We start from the raw sequence: 18,815 nt of genomic DNA, 5'->3' as shown, positions 1-18,815 counted from the left end.
TTGTCACTGAATTTCGAATTAAGTGAAAAGTCACATCATGCGTGATCACCATTGATCATCGTTTTCATGATCGATCATTGCTGCCACATCCGAGTACCCGAGTACTCGTGCCCATACCTAATAGTTGCTATGAGTCCAAACACAGAATATGCACTCCTGCCGGTTTGCCATTTATTACTCCTCAAAACTGCATAGAACTTATTCCAAAGTACTGCATAGATCCATTGAAAGAAGCAGCTAAAATATTAGATTTAGGCTCCAATCGGTCATCATAAATGGAAGAACACTCAGAGCATAATGGTCAGAGGTCGGTAGTAACGCGCTACATTTACTCTGTTACATTCACTTGAGTAACTTTCTGGGGAAAAAATGTACTTTTAGAGTAGGTTTAAAAGTGGGTACTTTTTACTTCGTTACAATGGGCGGCGTTCCTGCCGTTACATTACTGGGTTGAATTTTAATTAATGTGTAATTTACTGAGAGATTATTGAATGGGACTTTAACGACAGTGGAAGTTCACACAGCTGCGCACGCTGTCACATATTGTCACTCAAGCCAAGTCCATCACTGCTGCAGCATCATGCTCTTCTAACTAAGTGAAACACTTTCTTTGCTCTGCACAGTAAAAAAAAGAATAGATTCGTCATGCAATGGCTTCATTTAACACCAAGTCAAGCGGATATTTCAAGATTAAAATTGCAGCTCCAATTTAAGGCAGTTATTTAAGTTTTTGCTCTAATGATAATGCAGGCTTTTCTGTGATGGTGATTTTCAGGGTGATTCTGTAAATATGGGCTCTTGTGACATCAGTTTTTAAGTGTACATTTTTAAATCTGCAGCAATATATCAGTGTGCTTTGTTCTGCATCCCGAATGTCATAAGCAGTATTTACGTATTGCAGCTACTTAGGGTGGATTAACTGTATAAATCCATGTAAAAATCCATGTTGTGTAAATGCATTTTGCTCTGCCGATCAAATATTGATATTGATCTGTTTCTCACCCACACCTATCATATCACTTCAGAAGATATGGATTTAACCACTGGAGTCATATGGATTACTTTTATGGTGCCATTAATTTTGGCACCCATTCACTTGCATTGTACTGACCTACAAAGCAGAAATATTCTTCTAAAAACATTGAGTCACTTGAGTACTCTTTTAATTGGATAATTTCTTACTCTTATTCAAGTAATTATTTATGTTAGCACTTTTACTTCTACTTGAGTAATTATTTTTTTAAAGTAATTGTACTTTTACTTGAGTACAGTTTTTGGCTACTCTAGGTTTAGGTTCTCTATCCAAACAAACACTAGGATGACGTCACTGTTCTGGAATGCGCAAGGCCGACCCCTGTAACCATAGAAACGTCATACCAATGGCTACATGACCTGTCAATCAAATCTTGACTAGCAATCCACTGGCTGCATCTATTCATTGAAACAGCCAATGCACATTTTGGAGAGGCCTTGGAGCCTTTGATCTGGTTTGATTGACAGCTCTGCCTGTGAATTACAGAGAGACACGTGGGTGGGCTCAAACAGCGTGGATGTTTCACCGGAATAGCGGAGACCTCAAGACCTCGATGGTGACTAATGAAATAAGTTTTATAATCAATATTTTATTGATAATAGACATTTTAATTTATGTGATGACAAGCAAATGATGATCAATCTTTTTTTTTTGGTTTTGGATAAAATGGTCAAGTCTACTCTCATTCGTGGGCATTTACCATGGATTGTATGCTTTAAATTTCCTGCCATCATCCGATCGGATCAAAACCAGAAGATATAAAAGATAAGTAATACCGCTCACATGTTGCATGTTTTAATATCCACTCTTTCAGTATTTTAATGCATTTCTGTAATGATGTCATTCAGATCACAAAACAGTGGGCATATTCCGAAGCCAGAGACTTGTAGCTTTCGAACAATATAAGGTTTGTCAAGATTAAAGTCAGATATAATGGTAATATAGTCCAATAAACATACAGTTGAAGTCAGGTGTTTACATACACCTTAGCTAAATACATTTAAACACAGTTTTTCACAATTCCTGACATTTAGAAGAAAACATTCCCTGTCTTAGGTCAGTTAGGATCACTACTTTATTTTAAGAATGTGAAATGTCAGGACCTGGGTATCTCAGTGAGAACTGATGCTGACTACCACCCCTGGAGTCACGAGTTCGAATCCAGGGTGTGCTGAGTGACTCCAGCCAGGTCTCCTAAGCAACCAAATTGGCCCGGTTGCTAGGGAGGGTAGAGTCACATGGGGTAACCTCCTCATGGTCGCGATTAATGGTTCTCGCTCTCAATGGGGCGTATGGTATGTTGTGCGTGGATCGCGGAGAGTAGAATGAGCCTCCACATGCGGAGTCTCCGCGGTGTCATACACAACGAGCCATGTGATAAGATGCGTGGATTGACGGTCTCGGAAGCGGAGGCAACTGAGACTTGTCCTCCGCCACCCGGATTGAGGCGAGTAACCGCGCCACCATGAGGACCTACTAAGTAGTGGGAATTGGGCATTCCAAATTGGGAGAAAAGGGGATAAAAAAAAGAATATGAAATGTCAGAATAATAGTAGAGAGAATTATTTATTTCAGCTTTTATTTCTTTCATCTTTCATTCCCAGTGGGTCAGAAGTTCACATACACTTCGTTAGTATTTGGTAGCATTGCCTTTAAATTGTTTAACTTCAGTCAAACGTTTTGGGTAGCTGTCCACATGCTTCTCACAATAATTTGCTGGAATTTTGGCCCATTCCTCCACACAGAACTGGTGTAACGGAGTGAGGTTTGTAGGCCTCCTTGCTTGCACACGCTTTTTCAGTTCTGCCCACAAATTCTCTATCAGATTGAGGTCAGGGCTTTGTGATGGCCAATCCAATACCAACTTTTGAGGTATGCTTGGGGTCATTGTCCATTTGGAAGACTGATTTGTGACCAAGCGTTAAATTCCTGGCTGATGTCTTGAGATGTTGCTTCAATATATCCACATAATGTTCCTTCGTCATGATGCCATCTATTTTGTGAAGTGCACCACTCCCTCCTGCAGCAAAGAACCCCACAACCTGATGTTGCCACCCCCATGCTTCACGGTTGGGATGTTGTTCTTTGGCTTGCAAGCCTCACCCTTTATCCGCCAAATTTAACGATGGTCATTATGACCAAACAGTTCAATTTTTGTTTCATTGGACCAGAGGGCATTTCTCCAAAAAGTAAGATCTTTGTCCCCATGTGCACTTGCAAACTGTAGTCTGGATTTTTATGGTGGTTTTGGAGCAGTGGCTTCTTCCTTGCTGAGTAGCCTTTCAGGTTATGTCAATATAGGACTCATTTTACTGTGGATATAGATACCTGTCTACTTTCCTCCAGCATCTTCACAAGGTCCTTTGCTGTTGTTCTGGGATTGATTTGCACTTTTCGCACCAAACTACGTTCATCCCTAAGAGACAGAATGCATCTCTTTCCTGAACGGTATGATGGCTGCGTGGTCCCATGGTGTTTATACTTGCGTACAATTGTTTGTACAGATGAACGTGGTACCTTCAGGCATTTGGAAATTGCTCCCAAGGATGAACCAGACTTGTGGAGGTCCACAATTTTTTCTGAGGTCTTGGCTGATTTCTTTAGATTTTCCCATGATGTCAAGCAAATAGGCACTGAGTTTGAAGGTAGGTCTTAAAATACATCCACAGGTACACTTTCAATTGACTCCAATTAGCCAATTAGCCTATCAGAAGTTTTAATGACTTCAGCCTAAGTGTATGTAAACTCCTGACTTCAACTGTAAAAAACGCTGAAAAAGCATATATGGGACAATGCCAGTTAACAGGCTAAATTAGCTCTTCAGTATACTTACTGTCTTATTGTATATGACATCTAAAGAAGAAAACATTTGCAACATTTTGTAAGGAATTTATTGAATTTTAATTAATTGTATTTAATGTTTTATCAATTTTATTATGAAATAAAAAAGAAAGTTCACATCTGTGTATTTTGATAAAATAACTGAAATACGATAAGATGTATCATGCTGCATCAAGGCTGATTTTGTAATCAGCAATTATATTATGTTTTTAAAAATGCTAATAACGTTTGATAATTTTAGTCTATTGTCATTGATAGACAATTTGGCTGATGCCAAGAACAATGTATATTACATTACAAGTGATTCTATTCCTTGCTTTTCGAGCAGTTTGCCTAAAATCTTCACAAAAAATTCAATTTTCACTCATTTTTGCCATTCCTGTGCTTGGCACCGATAATTTCTGCTTGCAGTTATATTTATTATTATTATTATTATTGGTGATACGTTAACACAAAATATGAACATAAAGCATAGCATTATATATATTCCAAACATAACAAATATATCGTTAAAATATATTATCATAATATCTTATACAATCTTTAGATTTTTTGTTATTTAACATTCTTAAAGATTGCAGAAAGGATTCAAATTCTACAGTGGGGTATAATTGTGCATATTTTTTGCTTATGAATGTTACACTTTGCCAACAGAATAAAAAAGTTAACAATAAATTTTAGACATTTGTCATCTTTATTTTCATAAAAAAAATTGTCTTTTAAAGTAAAGCAGTTATTAACATTTACTGTTCTAAAAATAAATTTTGCCAGTTCAGTCTAAAAAACATTAACAAACTTTACAAAAAATTAAATGTGTCAAAGATTCTTTATCGTTCTTTCAGAAGGTACAAAAGTCATCAATGTCAGTGTATCTTGCAATCAAAGATTTGACTAGGTAGATGGTATGTAGAATTTTGAAATGCATTTCCTTTATTTTTAATTCAATACTTAAAAGGGTTTAACCAAGCACTCTTCCAATTAATTTTGTCAAATAAAAGTTGAAGTTGAAAAAAAAATCCTCTCGGTGAGATTCTGTTTTGTTTTTGAAAAATGGTTAGAATATGTTTGTTGTTACATTTTTTACCAGTAAATTCAATGCCGTCTAGCATTACTTTCGGAGTAGTAACTATTGGTGGGTTATAGCAAAGATTACTTTTTATAAGTTGAACAAGGGATAAAGGAATAGCCTTAATGATCAAATTAAATTCCTTAAAATCTACAGGGAAATTGTGAGTAAACATAAATTGCTCATATGTTAGTAGATCCCCATTTTTATCAAACGGTGAATTATGTCTCTGTTAAACAAATTAAGTAAAAATAAAGATTTATTTGCAGTAGTTATATTAGAATTATTCCAAAGCAAAGAGGTGTGAGGAGAAAAATTATGGGTATAGCAAATCTTCCAAGCGTGAAGAGCTTGCTGGTGAAACGTGGACAATTTCAGAGGTAATTTTGAAATAAGTCACACATTAACAAACATTTCAAGCCACCTACTTGATTAAAGATGCTATATGGGATATGGTTCCCATTGGAATGAGGAGCAAGTAGAAATCTTTTAAATTTATTTTGAAAGTGTTATTTACATCCCCAAAGTGGGGACTCCAGACCTCCAGACCTCCCTCAGCTTTCTTATTGGTAAGTACCCTCTTTTTAATCTCTGAGATTTATTATTCCAAATAAAATAATAAATAATATTATTAATATCTTTACAAATACAGTCTTTAACATAAAGATAAAGAAGGATAAACAAATTGGGATAAGCCCTCCACTTTTGATAAAAGGACACGACCGTAAATTGAAAGATCACGTTGCAACCAACAATTAAATATATTTTTTGTCTTCTTTAACCTTGGAGAAAAATTGAGGTGCTGTCTATCCTGAATATCCTTGGTTATAGAAATTCCTAGATATTCAACAGAAGATTTCACTGGAATGTTCAAGATAACCTTATCGTTTGAACTATGAAATGAGAGGATTTCACATTTAGATAAATTTAGAGTTAATCCAGAAGCCTTGGAGAAAGAATTAATCAACGAAATAGCACTGGAAATAAAGGATACGTTCTTTAGTGTCATTTGTCAATTGGGATATTTTGAATTCCTTACCAAAAATCATAAGACCTTGAATTTGATTATTTTTAACAATACCAACTGATAATAATTTGACTACCAACAAAAATAAAACTAGGGAGATTGGGAATCCTTGATGTTCTCCACGATTAATGTTAAATCTTTTGGAGGTAGAGGTATTAAGAATCACATAACTGTTAATATGTGTGTAAAACCTTTAAACTTAAAAAAAAAATTCTCCAAATCCAAAAAGCTTTAGAGATTGAAACAGGAACTCATGTTCTATTGTAACGCTTTGTAAAAGTCCAAGAAGAAAATAATAGCTTTGTAAAAGTCCAAGAAGAAAATAATAGCACCATGTTCTACCTTCTCAGTGTTGTCCAAAAGGTCAAGCACCAGCCTAATATTGTTAGTTATATGATGACCTTTTAAAAAACATGACTGATATTCATTAATCACATTATTTAAACCTTGCCTTAATCTATTAGCGAATATTGATGTAATTATTTTATAGTCAATAGTTAGAGGAGAGATAGGCCTCCAATTTTCGATCAAAAGCGGGTCTTTATCCGGTTTGGCAATTAATGAAATAACACCTCGTTTCATAGTAACTGTCATTTCCCTGCAATTGATACATTCATTATACATGTGATACAGGGGCTTTTCAATCTCTTCCCAAAAATGTAAATAAAATTCCACAGTCAGCCCATCTGTTCCTGGAACTTTTCCTTTTTTCATTCCAAAAAGAGCTTCTTTAATTTCCACAGAAGAAATTTTAAGTCACACAATTCTTCAAAATCATTATCAATAGAAGGAATGTTTTTTTTTATCATTTGAATGAAAGCCTCGCACTTAAATTAAACTCAAATTATATAATTGAGTGATCCATACAGTGATTCCCCATCGATATTTAAAGCAGTAAGTGCATTCCTTTTGAAGTTCCTTTTCTTAAGTGCAAAAAAAAAAACTTGTATATTTTCTTCCTCTTCAAGCCACTTTGCCCTCGACTGAATAAAAGCACATTATTAAAATATTATTATGTATTAAAATAATCATCCTTGTGATCAGTTAGAGGGGCATACTTATGCAGTTTCTTCAACATTGTAAAACAGAAGTAGAAATTATGCACAAATCTATTTCAGACTGTAAAGACATATTTTTGTTAGACTTGTTAAAGTCAATGTAAGCCCCAAATAGCTAGAAACTTTATATCTGCCTTTACCTTAGGAATTTCTCTAAAAAATGAGCCATTGTTTGCTCGTCTTAATAATACAATTTTAAATCTTAGATGTCCAGAAAAAAATATGCCACCCAGAAGAAAAAGCATGCAAAACAAATCATCAGAAAATATGTTTTCGACTACTGAAGATAAGATGTTTTACATCATCGCAAATAAGAGGATCTCAGCTTTCTAGTCTAGTCAGAGGCTATTATATTCAATGAAACAACAAGGGTGGTGCTTGAACTGAAAATTAGACTGAATGTCTATGGACGAGCACATCTGTAAGGGCTAAATGTGTAAGAGCGCCACCTACATTTCAGATCTGTATATTGTGATGGAACGTTATAGAGAAAAAAAATTCTAGTGCTTTCTGCCACCTAGTGGAATAAAATGAGAGTTTTCAAAGTGAGGTTGAGTGAACAGAACCAGAATTACATGTTTACAAAGTTAGGACAACAAACAAACAAAAAATCATAAAATTATAAACACATACAATATTATTTATGAATAACTGGAGTCTTTTTTTATTTTATTTGTGTGGTTCTCTGAAAAATGAGACCAATTTCTTGCAATTAATCCACAATATGTGTGAATGGTGAGCTTTTAAAGCTTGAGTGTGAAAAATTGCGGGCGGCAGCCCAAAGATGCAATAAGTTAATAACTAAATCCTTCATCAGCCAAAAAACAAAGGACAGTGCATCTATGTGAACTTCTGCAGTTAATCCAAGATGGACTTCAAAGACATTAGTCATTAATCTTACAGTTCATAAAAAATCCCTTTGTTTAAACATTGGCCCTTAACACTTATTTAGTTTACTAATTTTAAACCATGACTTGCACTACACATAAATAACTAATACTGGCATTATATTCCTACTGTTTAGCCAGATGGGAACTGGCCCCCACAGTGAGCCTGGTTTCCCCCAAAGTTATTTTTCTCCATTAAAGTCAGCATGAAACGGACGTTGCGACCGACTTTACTTCTGTATTGTGACGTATTTCCGAGTGAAACAGCTTATCGAACAAGAAAAAAATGTGGGGCGGGGATTTTAGTTTATCCATTGGTTGTTGATTGGATTGTGAAAATATGGGCATTGCAGAGCAGAATGGAGGAAGATCTGAATGCAAGTTTGCTGTGGACACACACACCCCTACCACTGTGCTGCTCCAGTCAGAGCTGGATATCGGTGAAATTAAACAGCAATCTCAACACATTTATGATCAAATTGACAACATAAACGTATGAGCACATCCCGGTCTTTGCTTACGAAGAGGCTGTAGAAGTTGAAAAACTAGTGAGTAAAAGATAACCATATTTTAACGTTTTGAATCACAATACACTAAATATAAAGGAAAAAAACCACTTACTCGTGCTGTGCATCCCAAAATAACTGCATTCAAAAATATAAATAAATTTGCCGTTATTCCTCCTCATTCAAAATGTAATTCAAGCCAGCTAAACCATAACCAAGGAAGTTTGGGTTAAGGAATGATAGGTTTGAAGGAAAACGGACAGAAATACACCTTGCCATTTTCACCAACATGCGATTGACCCTTCGATCAACTCTACGCAAAGTTGTGGTATTTATAAGAAAGGGGCAGGGTTTAAGCGGACTAAATGATTGGAGAAGTCCTGCATACATCACCGGAGAGAAGTCTGTCGTTTCACCGGAAGATCGAGTTATTTCATTTTGAATAAAGATTACTAGTTTAAAAAAAAAAACAAATAAAAAAAAAAAATATGCCTGGATGAATTGTTCACAATAAGATCAATAACATGCATTTAGAAAATAGATAGGGTGAATTTTCATTTCATGCCTCCATCTTATGGAGTTTTGTGTTCCTTGCCACAGTCACCTTTAGCTTGCTCACTGGGGGTCTAAATATAAATATTATTATATAATAAATAATAATATATAATAATTATTCATTAATTTTTTTAAGACACAATTTACTGTATAATCTCATTTTTATCAAACTGCACATTGATGACTCTGACATTACAGATATTACAGCTTTATTTTCTGTTAAAGCATTATTTCTGTAAAGCTGCTTTGAAACTATGTGTGTTGTGAAAATTGCTAGACAAATGACTTGACTTGTTCTGTTAAGTTCACCTATCAGAACCCTGTACTTGTAAGAGATGATGTCAGTTCATTTGCATATGCTTATAATTACTGTTGTTTCAGTAATCTGAGTTAGTTCGAGATTAGATCCTCATTTTCTCTTTCTGTCTTTTGCCTTTGGAAATGTGGAGAACTCTGTCTTCAGTAAAATTTCTCTCAACATATTAAATCTCAACTTTGACTCCTGATCATCATTGTTCATACTGGTCTTTTTACTGGGTGTAACTGTTTTTCCTTACAGTACAATGTTATTAAATATAAAAGTAATATATAATAGACCAACTCCCAGTCAGCATATAGCCTAGTCATGTGGCTTGCAATCTTATGCATCATCCATTAGAGAGAATGCCTCGCAACAACACCAATTAAGTGCCCAGCAACAAGTTTCTACTACATACAGCATGCAGTTTACAGTGAGTGGTGGTTCAGGACAATATTTAATTAAAATTGAGACAAATTTGCAGAGCAGAACTCTAATTCTGGCTGATAAGATTAAGGCAGTACAGAATACAGGGTGTATTGACCAATCAGATAAAAGGGGCATTACATGTGCAAATCAAATATTCAAGATGTAAACACATTTTTTTAAACAATGAACAAAATAATTAAATAATGTTTTTAATTTGTTTGGATAATATTTAATTAACCTAAATAATTTTCAGAATTAGGCCCTTGCGCTCTTTTTAGGGGAAGAGTTCACCTGTCTAGTGCTGACTATGGTGTCATATATAGGCTATTTCTTTGTATACAATTTTATCAGCTGATTTGAATAGAAATGTTCCCTATAGACATCCTTAGGCAGGATAACAGGTAACAGCTAAATAATTTAAAGCTGTTTTGCACTGTAGATAACATAGCCTATTTAAATGAAAGGATAGATGGTGTTTTTTGTTAAAAATAAATAACAAAAATAAATGTCTGAGCAAGATTGTGAAGCATATAATTTCTTATTATATCACTGTCTAATATGCTATACCCGATGCTAATTGTGAAGAATCAGTCATTTAAGCACATAACTAAGATGACCTGCAGTGTTGCTGACCTGCAGCCTAAAACTATTATTAGTATTCATCCATTATAAATAATATACTATTAAATAAGTTGATCTTGTGTGTTGGTCTAATCACTGGGCTCAGATTTCTAAAATGAAGGAGAGGCTACAAATCCATGGATTTTGCAAAAACGTGAGTATGGATTGCGAAACCGTGGGTACACTTTACAAATCTGTGGGTATGGATTGCAAAATTGAGGGTACGGTTTAAAAATCTGAGAGCACAGATTAGTACATTTCTTAATTTTGGAAGGTAAATATTTTTTTTTTTAATTAATTATTTATTTTAATTAATTTTTAATTATGATATTTTGGGTGAAATTTTTTCAGTTGAAATTTTCACAGCTTAAATATACAACCATATTAAACTGCAGCCCCTAAAAATGCAAGCATTGTTAATTTAATGGATTTATTTTCCAGATAGAGCAATTCAGCGTGCTTTTTTGTATCAAAGACATTTGTCATTAATATACATCCAAAGTATATGCCACAAAATCCAAAGATTTTTCTTCAAAAAAGCTTTCATCAGATGTGTTACATAAGTTTAGATTTAGATGATGAGACCTTAATGAGTGAAAGGTCTCATGTTCATTACATTTCTTTATAGGAGCAGATTGTCTTAAATGCATGAAGATTATAATGTTTATATTTCAGTACGTACTTGATTCCCCATCTGTGATCTCCTCTGTGGAAAATGACCAGATTATCATTAGAGTCCAAAGCTAGACCAGAAACCTGCCCCAGCTGCAGTTCCACCTCAGGCCAGTCTGACACCTCCACCAGATGAGACCCTACACACACACACACACACACACACACACGCACAAAGAGTAATGTGTAAACACATAAGGCTGCACACCCACTTAACAGAATGTCACAACACAAGCAGCAGTCTGATTGCTGGAGTATGATTCGGTTAAATGTGAGTGTTGTGGTGGAAATGAGGAAGCATTGAGCTGAAATAAAGGCTGTAGCTCTGATAATGGATATTGTGTATGTGAACACCTTCATAAGCTGAACACTACTAAAAAAATAAATAATTATGTGAATCACTTTGCACTAAACACTTCATATGAATCAAGTGACAACTAATAACTGTCAAATGTCACATCTCACTTAATTAAATATGCATGTAATGAGGTCATGTGATGACAATGTAGCATACTAATGTTTGAAATAGGGCTGCAACTAACGATTATGTTGATAATCGATTAATCTAACGATTATTAGAATGATTATTCGACTATTCGGTGATTATTACCGCGATTAATCATTAGCTCTTAACCGATTATTCAGCTTGTGCCCCGACTTAAAAGGTTGTATTAAATGTGTTTGCTAACAATAGAGAGGACAAAATCATCTTCTAAAAATACTTCTAAATGACATTCACTGAAATAAAGGGAAAGAAATACTTTTTAATCAGTTTAATTCAGTAAAGAAATTCACTACTAAAAATCATATTGTTATCAATTGTTTTTGTCTTGTTTTCCATTTAAAATGGTCTAAAAATCCTTAAAACAAGACACATTTACCTGAGAAGCAACATATAAGATATTCAGACATGCTTTAAGAGAATGTGTCTTAAATATAAGTGTATTTTGTATATAAGTGTATTTTTTCACTTGGTTATACTTCTGCGAGTGCAGTAAAGACAAAATACACTTTTTAAGTTATTACTTTTAATATTATATTCAACATTCTCAGATAATATTTTTTTCTTCTGCAGTACAGCTGCTAAAGAAAATGTACATTGTTTTAAAGGAGTTTTAAACATTTATATTTGGAAGATAAGCCAAAACAAAATCAAATAAAAAATGTATTTTGTTGCAGTGTATAATGGGGCGAAGACTACCCTCTCTCACCTTTCTGTTCACTTCAATCCATCTTTAACTCACAAAAAAACAAACTCTCTCTTATTAATAAAGCTGTGTATTGCCAATTTTCTTCATGATAAAAAATGCACAGTGACACATATATTATGATTCAATAAGTCGCGAACCATCACGTTATAATCTAGCTGTATTAAGCATGCGTGCTCGAGGGACAAACGTCCCCATGACAGAGTGTGCCTCAGCCGGGTGCAGTTTCAATCTCTCCCCCCTAGATCGGGACATTCGCGCAACTCATAGAAGAGGTGCTGACCACAGAGAAATGCCAGTTTCGGAGTTTGTAGTTATTTACATGATCTGCTTCTGTTTTATTTGAACTTTAATAAAGCTATAACAAATTAAATATCACTGCATTTAGGAGGTAACGCCGGGGTGTTTCCTTTAAAGAGCATCTTTTCTGCTTATTCCACAACAAGAGTGCTTCTGTATTTACTTATTTGGTATTTTTGCATTATAATTCCCTCATAATTTGCGATCTACATCACCTGAAGCTCTCTGGAAAGGTTTGAGTCCATCTGAACTGTGAGCTGTGTAATTCTTCCTCTCCTCAGTCAGGAGCTAGCTGCAGTGCTCCTCTCACACATCATCATTAGAGTTTCATATGATCTCATGTTATGTGAACATATTTGTCGATAATTTTATATTGTCGACGTTGTCGATAACATCGACTAATCATTTAAGCTCTAGTTTGAAACGTTTATTGTTGCATACTGCGTACTGTTTCACTTATTTAAAAACAAATACTAGGCAAACAGTAGGTATACAGCATGCACTGTGAAGTATGTAAAGTGCTGTGGAAAAGTATTTGCCCCCATCCTGATTTCTTCTATTTTTGTGTATTTTCATAATAAATTACTGTATATCTTCAAACGATATTTAACATAAAATAAAGGCAACCTGAGTAAACACAAAATACACTTATATATTTTTTTATTTAAGCAAAAAAGTTATCCAACACCTATTTCCCCATGTGAAAAACTAACTGTCCCCTTAAACTTAAAAGCTGGTTGTGCCACCTTTAGCAGCAACAACTGCGACCAAACTCTTCCGATAACTTGAGATCAGTCTTTCACAACGCTGTGGTGGAATTTTGGCCCACTCTTCTTTGCAGAACTGCTTTAGTTCAGCCACACTGGAGGGTTTGAGCATGAACTGCCTGTTTAAGGTCCTGCCACAGCACCTCAATCGGGTTCAAGTCAGGACTTTGACTTGGCCACTCCAAAACTTTAATTTAGCTTGCCCTGAAGCAGCAAAGCATCCCCATACCATCACACTACCACCACCATGCTTGACCGTAGGTATGATGTTCTTTTTGTGGAATTCTGAGTTTGATTTACGCCAGATGTAACGGGACCCCTGTCTTCCAAACAGTTCCACTTTCAACTCATCAGTTCACAGAACATTCTCCCAAAAGTTTTGAGGATCATCAATATGTGTTTTGGCAAAATTCAGACAAGCCTTAATGTTCTTCTGGGTTAGCAGTGGTTTTTGCCTTGCCACTCTTCCATGGATGACATTTTTGGCCAGTGCCTTTCTGATAGTGTCATGAACTGTAACCTTTATTGATGCAAGAGAGGCCTGCAGTTCCTTGGATGTTGTCCTTGGCTTTTTGTGACTTCCTGGATGAGTCATCGTTGTGCACTTGGAGGAATTTTGGAATGTCGTCCACTTCTGGGAAGGCTCACTACTGTGCCAAGTTTTCTCCATTTGGAGATAATGGCTCTCACTGTGGTTCTTTGGAGTCCCAGAGCCTTTGAAATAGCTTTGTAACCCTTCCCAGACTGATGTATTTCAATCACCTTTTTCCTCATCATTTCTGGAATTTCTTTCAACCTTGGCATAGTGTGCTACTGGGTGAGACCTTTTAACCAACTTCATGTCTATTTAGGTGTTGATTTGATTGAACAGGGCTGGCAGTAATCAGGTCTGGGTGGGTCTAGTCCAGCTGGACTCCATTATGAATGCAGTTTCATACAATAGATTTAGGGTTTTAGTAACTAAGAGGGCAAATACTTTTTCACACAGGCCCAGTTGGTATAGGATACCTTTTTTTGCTTCAATAAATAACATTATAATTTTAACTATATTTCCTGTTTACTCAGATTGCCTTTGTTTTATGTTAGCTTTTGTTTGAATTTTTGAAACAATTTAGTATGAGATATGCACAAAAACAGAAGAAATTAGGATGGGGGCAAATACTTTTCCACAACACTGTAGTATGCCAGTATTCCATTCCTTAAATAGCCAAAGATGTCATTGATAAATGTGTCTGTGTAAATGTAGGCGCAGATGGACTTTTTTCACATTTCCTCACTGACTTTGGGGAAAATCTGTGGAATTACGCAAAACAGATTTCTTTATTGGTAGTTAAAAGCACAATTAACTTACCCAAAATATTTAATAAATAAACATGCAAGATGTGGGTGACGTGTAGAACAACAGGTGTTCCAATTCTGCGAAAATACAGTATGCAGAGCTTTCTAAGAATATGTGATAATGTAAGATACCACAATTTTAAAAGACAGGATATATTTAATAGTGAAAAACATGAATATTTGATGTTCTGACAAGAGAACAAGCAGGACATTTTTTTGTCTATACTTAGTGATATAATTTATGTTTAAATTAATATAAACAGGACATAGCTAATGCTGTAATATACAAAGAATTAAAGAGCAGTTTTAAAAGTAAGTTATATTCAACAAAAATTCTAGGGGATGAAAACCCAAACACATTTTATGCAAAAAAAAAAAAAGAAAAAAAAAAAAAAGAAAAAATAGAATATTTCCTTTAGCTGTACTGCATTACTCAAGACGTATTACAGCAGTGCCTTCAAATGTCTATAAATCACAACTATTATTAATGATGTGTGAAATCACTGTAAACAGCAAATAATAACAATGCCCTCCAAACCCGTGCAATAATGTACACACACACACACACATTTGCTCAGCTATCGAAATAGAAGCATACCATAAACTTCAATTGTTTTTATATAAAGCTAACGATAATGACTATGAATCAACCGTAACCCACACCATAAACCTAACCCTAACAGAAAACTTTTTAAAAATCATTATTTAATTTATCTATGGATCGTTTTCCCAAATAAGGGAAGTTTTATCTCACTTTTGGGTACAAAATTGTCACCAAACTATAGCTAAGCGCATGTGCACACACACACACACACACACACACACACACACACACAGCATAAACAGAGTGATGCTGGAAGTAAATTATGTTGTTTAGGTATTAGTTCTGGTGTAGCATGAGATTCACATGACAGCACAAGAACGCTGATTAAAGACACGCTGTCCTCACTGCCAGTATTTTTGCCTCAAAATACTGCAATATCTGCAAACAAACAGACAGCATGAAGGCATGCATACACAAGGCAGCTCCTACACAAAACTGCATCATGTAAAACTTATGATGTATGAGGGCAAGTACAACGAAAGAAAAACTTGCTTTTGCCAGACAAACTGCTCTACATCAATTATAAGTATCATTCTACATTCTTTTTGTATGCTAACTAATGGACCTCCATACAAGTATTATATGACAGACGATGCAAACAGTTTATTTTCCATGACTGTCTGCGTGTATATGTGCATTATAATAACCCCAGGAGCACAGTGTGAAGTGCCCTTACCTGCACAAGACAAGAGCCCTGATTAATTTATTCACAGCAATTGCTGCAGCTGAATGGCATCAAACAAAGCAGATGTTACAAAGGGAAGAATGCATGAACGCTCATTTATATCTGTAAGTCAACTACTGACCCAGAACAACAGCACCGCTACAGCAAATGAATAAGAATCTATCAATAATGCTATGCAAGCATATTAGGGTGACCAAATTATAATTCACATGTTGGGAAAGTTTGTAAAACAAAGGCAGTGTTGTGCAATACTGCAAAATCAAATCCCTCTTAAAATCTAACCCCTTGGACCCTTGGTGGTATTTGTTATATCTCATAAAATAAATTCCTTTTGCATCACATAATTACAGTCATAATAAAACTATACATAATAAAACTATTACTTCAATGTGGATAATAGTATAATACATTTAATATAATTTGTTGGTGTATTACATTGGGTAAAACAGATATTACATTGAAGATAACCGATTTTATAGATTTAGTATCTTTCTGTTATGATGACTAAATTTACCCTTACAAAGGCTATATGTTTAATAATAAACGTATTTCCATTGACAATAGTAAATCATAATACAATGTTTGCTTCCGACTAAGTTTTTTTTATTTTTTATATATATATATATATATATCAAGAAAACAAAGTAATCTAAATCTGAGAGCATTAAATTCTACAAAGCTTTGCTGTTTAAATGTAGTAGCTTGCTAAATATATGCTAGCTTAGCAGGCTAATTAACTACTTAAGGTTGCCAGGGTCCTGTATCAGCCAGGACATTCCATATTTTGGCCAAAATGAAGAAATCCCATTTTGAAGGCATTGTGTCCCGTATTCAAGTATTATAGGGCCTGAAATTCGGCATGGGAATGCGGATATTACACACAATTGTAATAATTCCCACATATTCTATGTTAATAATGCAGGGAATTCCCACACACTTTTTTATTCACTTTAACATTTAGGTGAGAACTGGTAAACCAATCCATACAGATGAACAAATAAAATCAATAATATTGTTTTACTGTATTTCCATAATCTGCACAAATAAACTGCCTCTTCCTCTTCCCTCTCTCGTGCAGCTTTCAGCAGCTTGCTGGGTTTAGTGTGAGCGCATGCATTAAGGGAGAATGTTCTGTCACATATTTACTAAAATTAAGATGTTACAGATCTATAAACCTGTTAATCCAACATGCAAATGCCGTTGTACAATGACTCTGTAAGGGAGCGATGTGAATCAGTCAATTTTAATAAGTATGTAATAATATAAACTGAATAAATAATGATAATGTAGTAATATAAGTACTATAATATTAATAATAAACACAATATGAAAATATATAATAATCTATTTTTAATATACATATTATACACTCACTGAGCACTTTATTAGGAACACCTGTATACCTACATATTCACGCGATTATCTAATCAGCCAATCATGTGGCAGCAGAGCAATGCATAAAATCACGCAGATACGGGTCAGGAGCTTCAGTTAATGTTCACATCAACCATCAGAATGGGGAAAAAAATGATCTCAATGATTTAGACCATGACATGATTGTTGGTGCCAGACAGGCTGGTTTGAGTCTTTCTGTAACTGCTGATCTCCTGGGATTTTCACGCACAGCAGTCTCTAGAGTGTATAGAGAATGGTGCAAAAAAAAAAAAAAAAAAAAAAAACAGTGAGCAGCAGTTCTGTGAATGAAAATGTCTTGTTGATGAGAGAGGTCAACGGAAAATGGCCAGACTGGTTTGAGCTGACAGAAGGGCTATGGTAACTCAGATAACTACTCTGTACAATTGTATGGAGCAGAATAGCATTTCAGAATGCACAACACGTCAAACCTAGAGGTCGGATGGGCTACAGAAGAAGAAATACGTGTTAAAGTAGCCTATTGGTTAAAGGTATCTGCGAAGAACAACAATATAAATGTAATTTAGGACATGTTTGCATCACGTCTTGCTGGGAAACAAGTGTCTGAAGGTCATAATGTAGGTTAAATACTTCAAAAATCATTCCTTCTGAATAAAATGAGGGATGAATTGAGAAAAGTAGCCCTTCATGAGATTTAGGTGGGATTGTTGTAAAATTTCAGATGTTTACATATTTACACATTCGCAACCTCATTGGTTCTTGCAACATGATGGTCTGTTCATCATACAAAGTGTGCATATGATGCATGATCTGCATGGACAAATGCTTGGACAAATTTTACGACACTTTTAGGTATTTTATTAAGCATTAAAATGAGTCCCCCTTTGTACTGCCATTGTACTGAATTTAGCCAATGGGACATTTATTAAATTAAAATTATAACAGAATTTTCATTTTTGGTTGTACTATTCCTTTAACCCAAAGGAGTCATTTAGGCGTCCAAAGATTTTAGGATTTTAATGGGGGCTTGAATGTTAAGACTTTCTTTAGTAAATGATGTGCACATATACCAAAGCACTTCAATCCTGATAATTCCACTGGAAAATTATTAACTATAATGAGCTGAAAGCAATGCATCCAGAAATCTATTCTATTAAATTCTCATGTTTCAGATAACTCTCTCTTCTGCAGCTAATGAACTATCACCATTAAACACTATCCATATTACACAACAAGCAAACACTCCGCAGGGGAAAAAAATGGACTTGTGGGCAGGAAATTCATACTGACACTGTGACCCGTGTACTGAGCAACTTAAAATGAAAGCTGACTATTCACACAATCATACTGTATTTCATAGGCCATGAAAACATTCAGATACCCCTTTTCCACCAAAATGGTGCTGGTTCTCATGCTCAGCTCTCATCCCAGTGCTCGGCCGGGGATCTGCGAACCTCTTTCTATGTAAATGCATAATCTGCTCACAAACACAAAGTGCATCTCCTTTTTTTATTATGTTACTTTGAACATCCAAAGTAATTTGATT

The 18,815-nt window shown here is 35.0% G+C and overlaps 1 protein-coding gene across 3 annotated transcripts in view; it reads right to left on the bottom strand.

Moving 5' to 3' along the window:
• Positions 1-18,815, bottom strand: part of LOC127433275 (peptidyl-glycine alpha-amidating monooxygenase B-like) — a 339,472-nt gene that overhangs the window by 89,155 nt on the left and 231,502 nt on the right. For all 3 annotated transcript variants that reach the window (XM_051685008.1, XM_051685009.1, XM_051685010.1), the window contains one exon: positions 11,004-11,133. In XM_051685008.1, the coding sequence (XP_051540968.1) occupies positions 11,004-11,133 (130 nt within the window). The remainder of the gene's footprint in view (positions 1-11,003; positions 11,134-18,815) is intronic.

This window comes from Myxocyprinus asiaticus, chromosome 43 (genome assembly GCF_019703515.2).
Source record: "Myxocyprinus asiaticus isolate MX2 ecotype Aquarium Trade chromosome 43, UBuf_Myxa_2, whole genome shotgun sequence".
In the NCBI taxonomy this organism is placed as follows: Eukaryota; Metazoa; Chordata; class Actinopteri; order Cypriniformes; family Catostomidae; genus Myxocyprinus; species Myxocyprinus asiaticus.
Note: the sequence above shows the minus strand (reverse complement) of the source record. Positions and strands in the feature narration are given on the sequence as shown.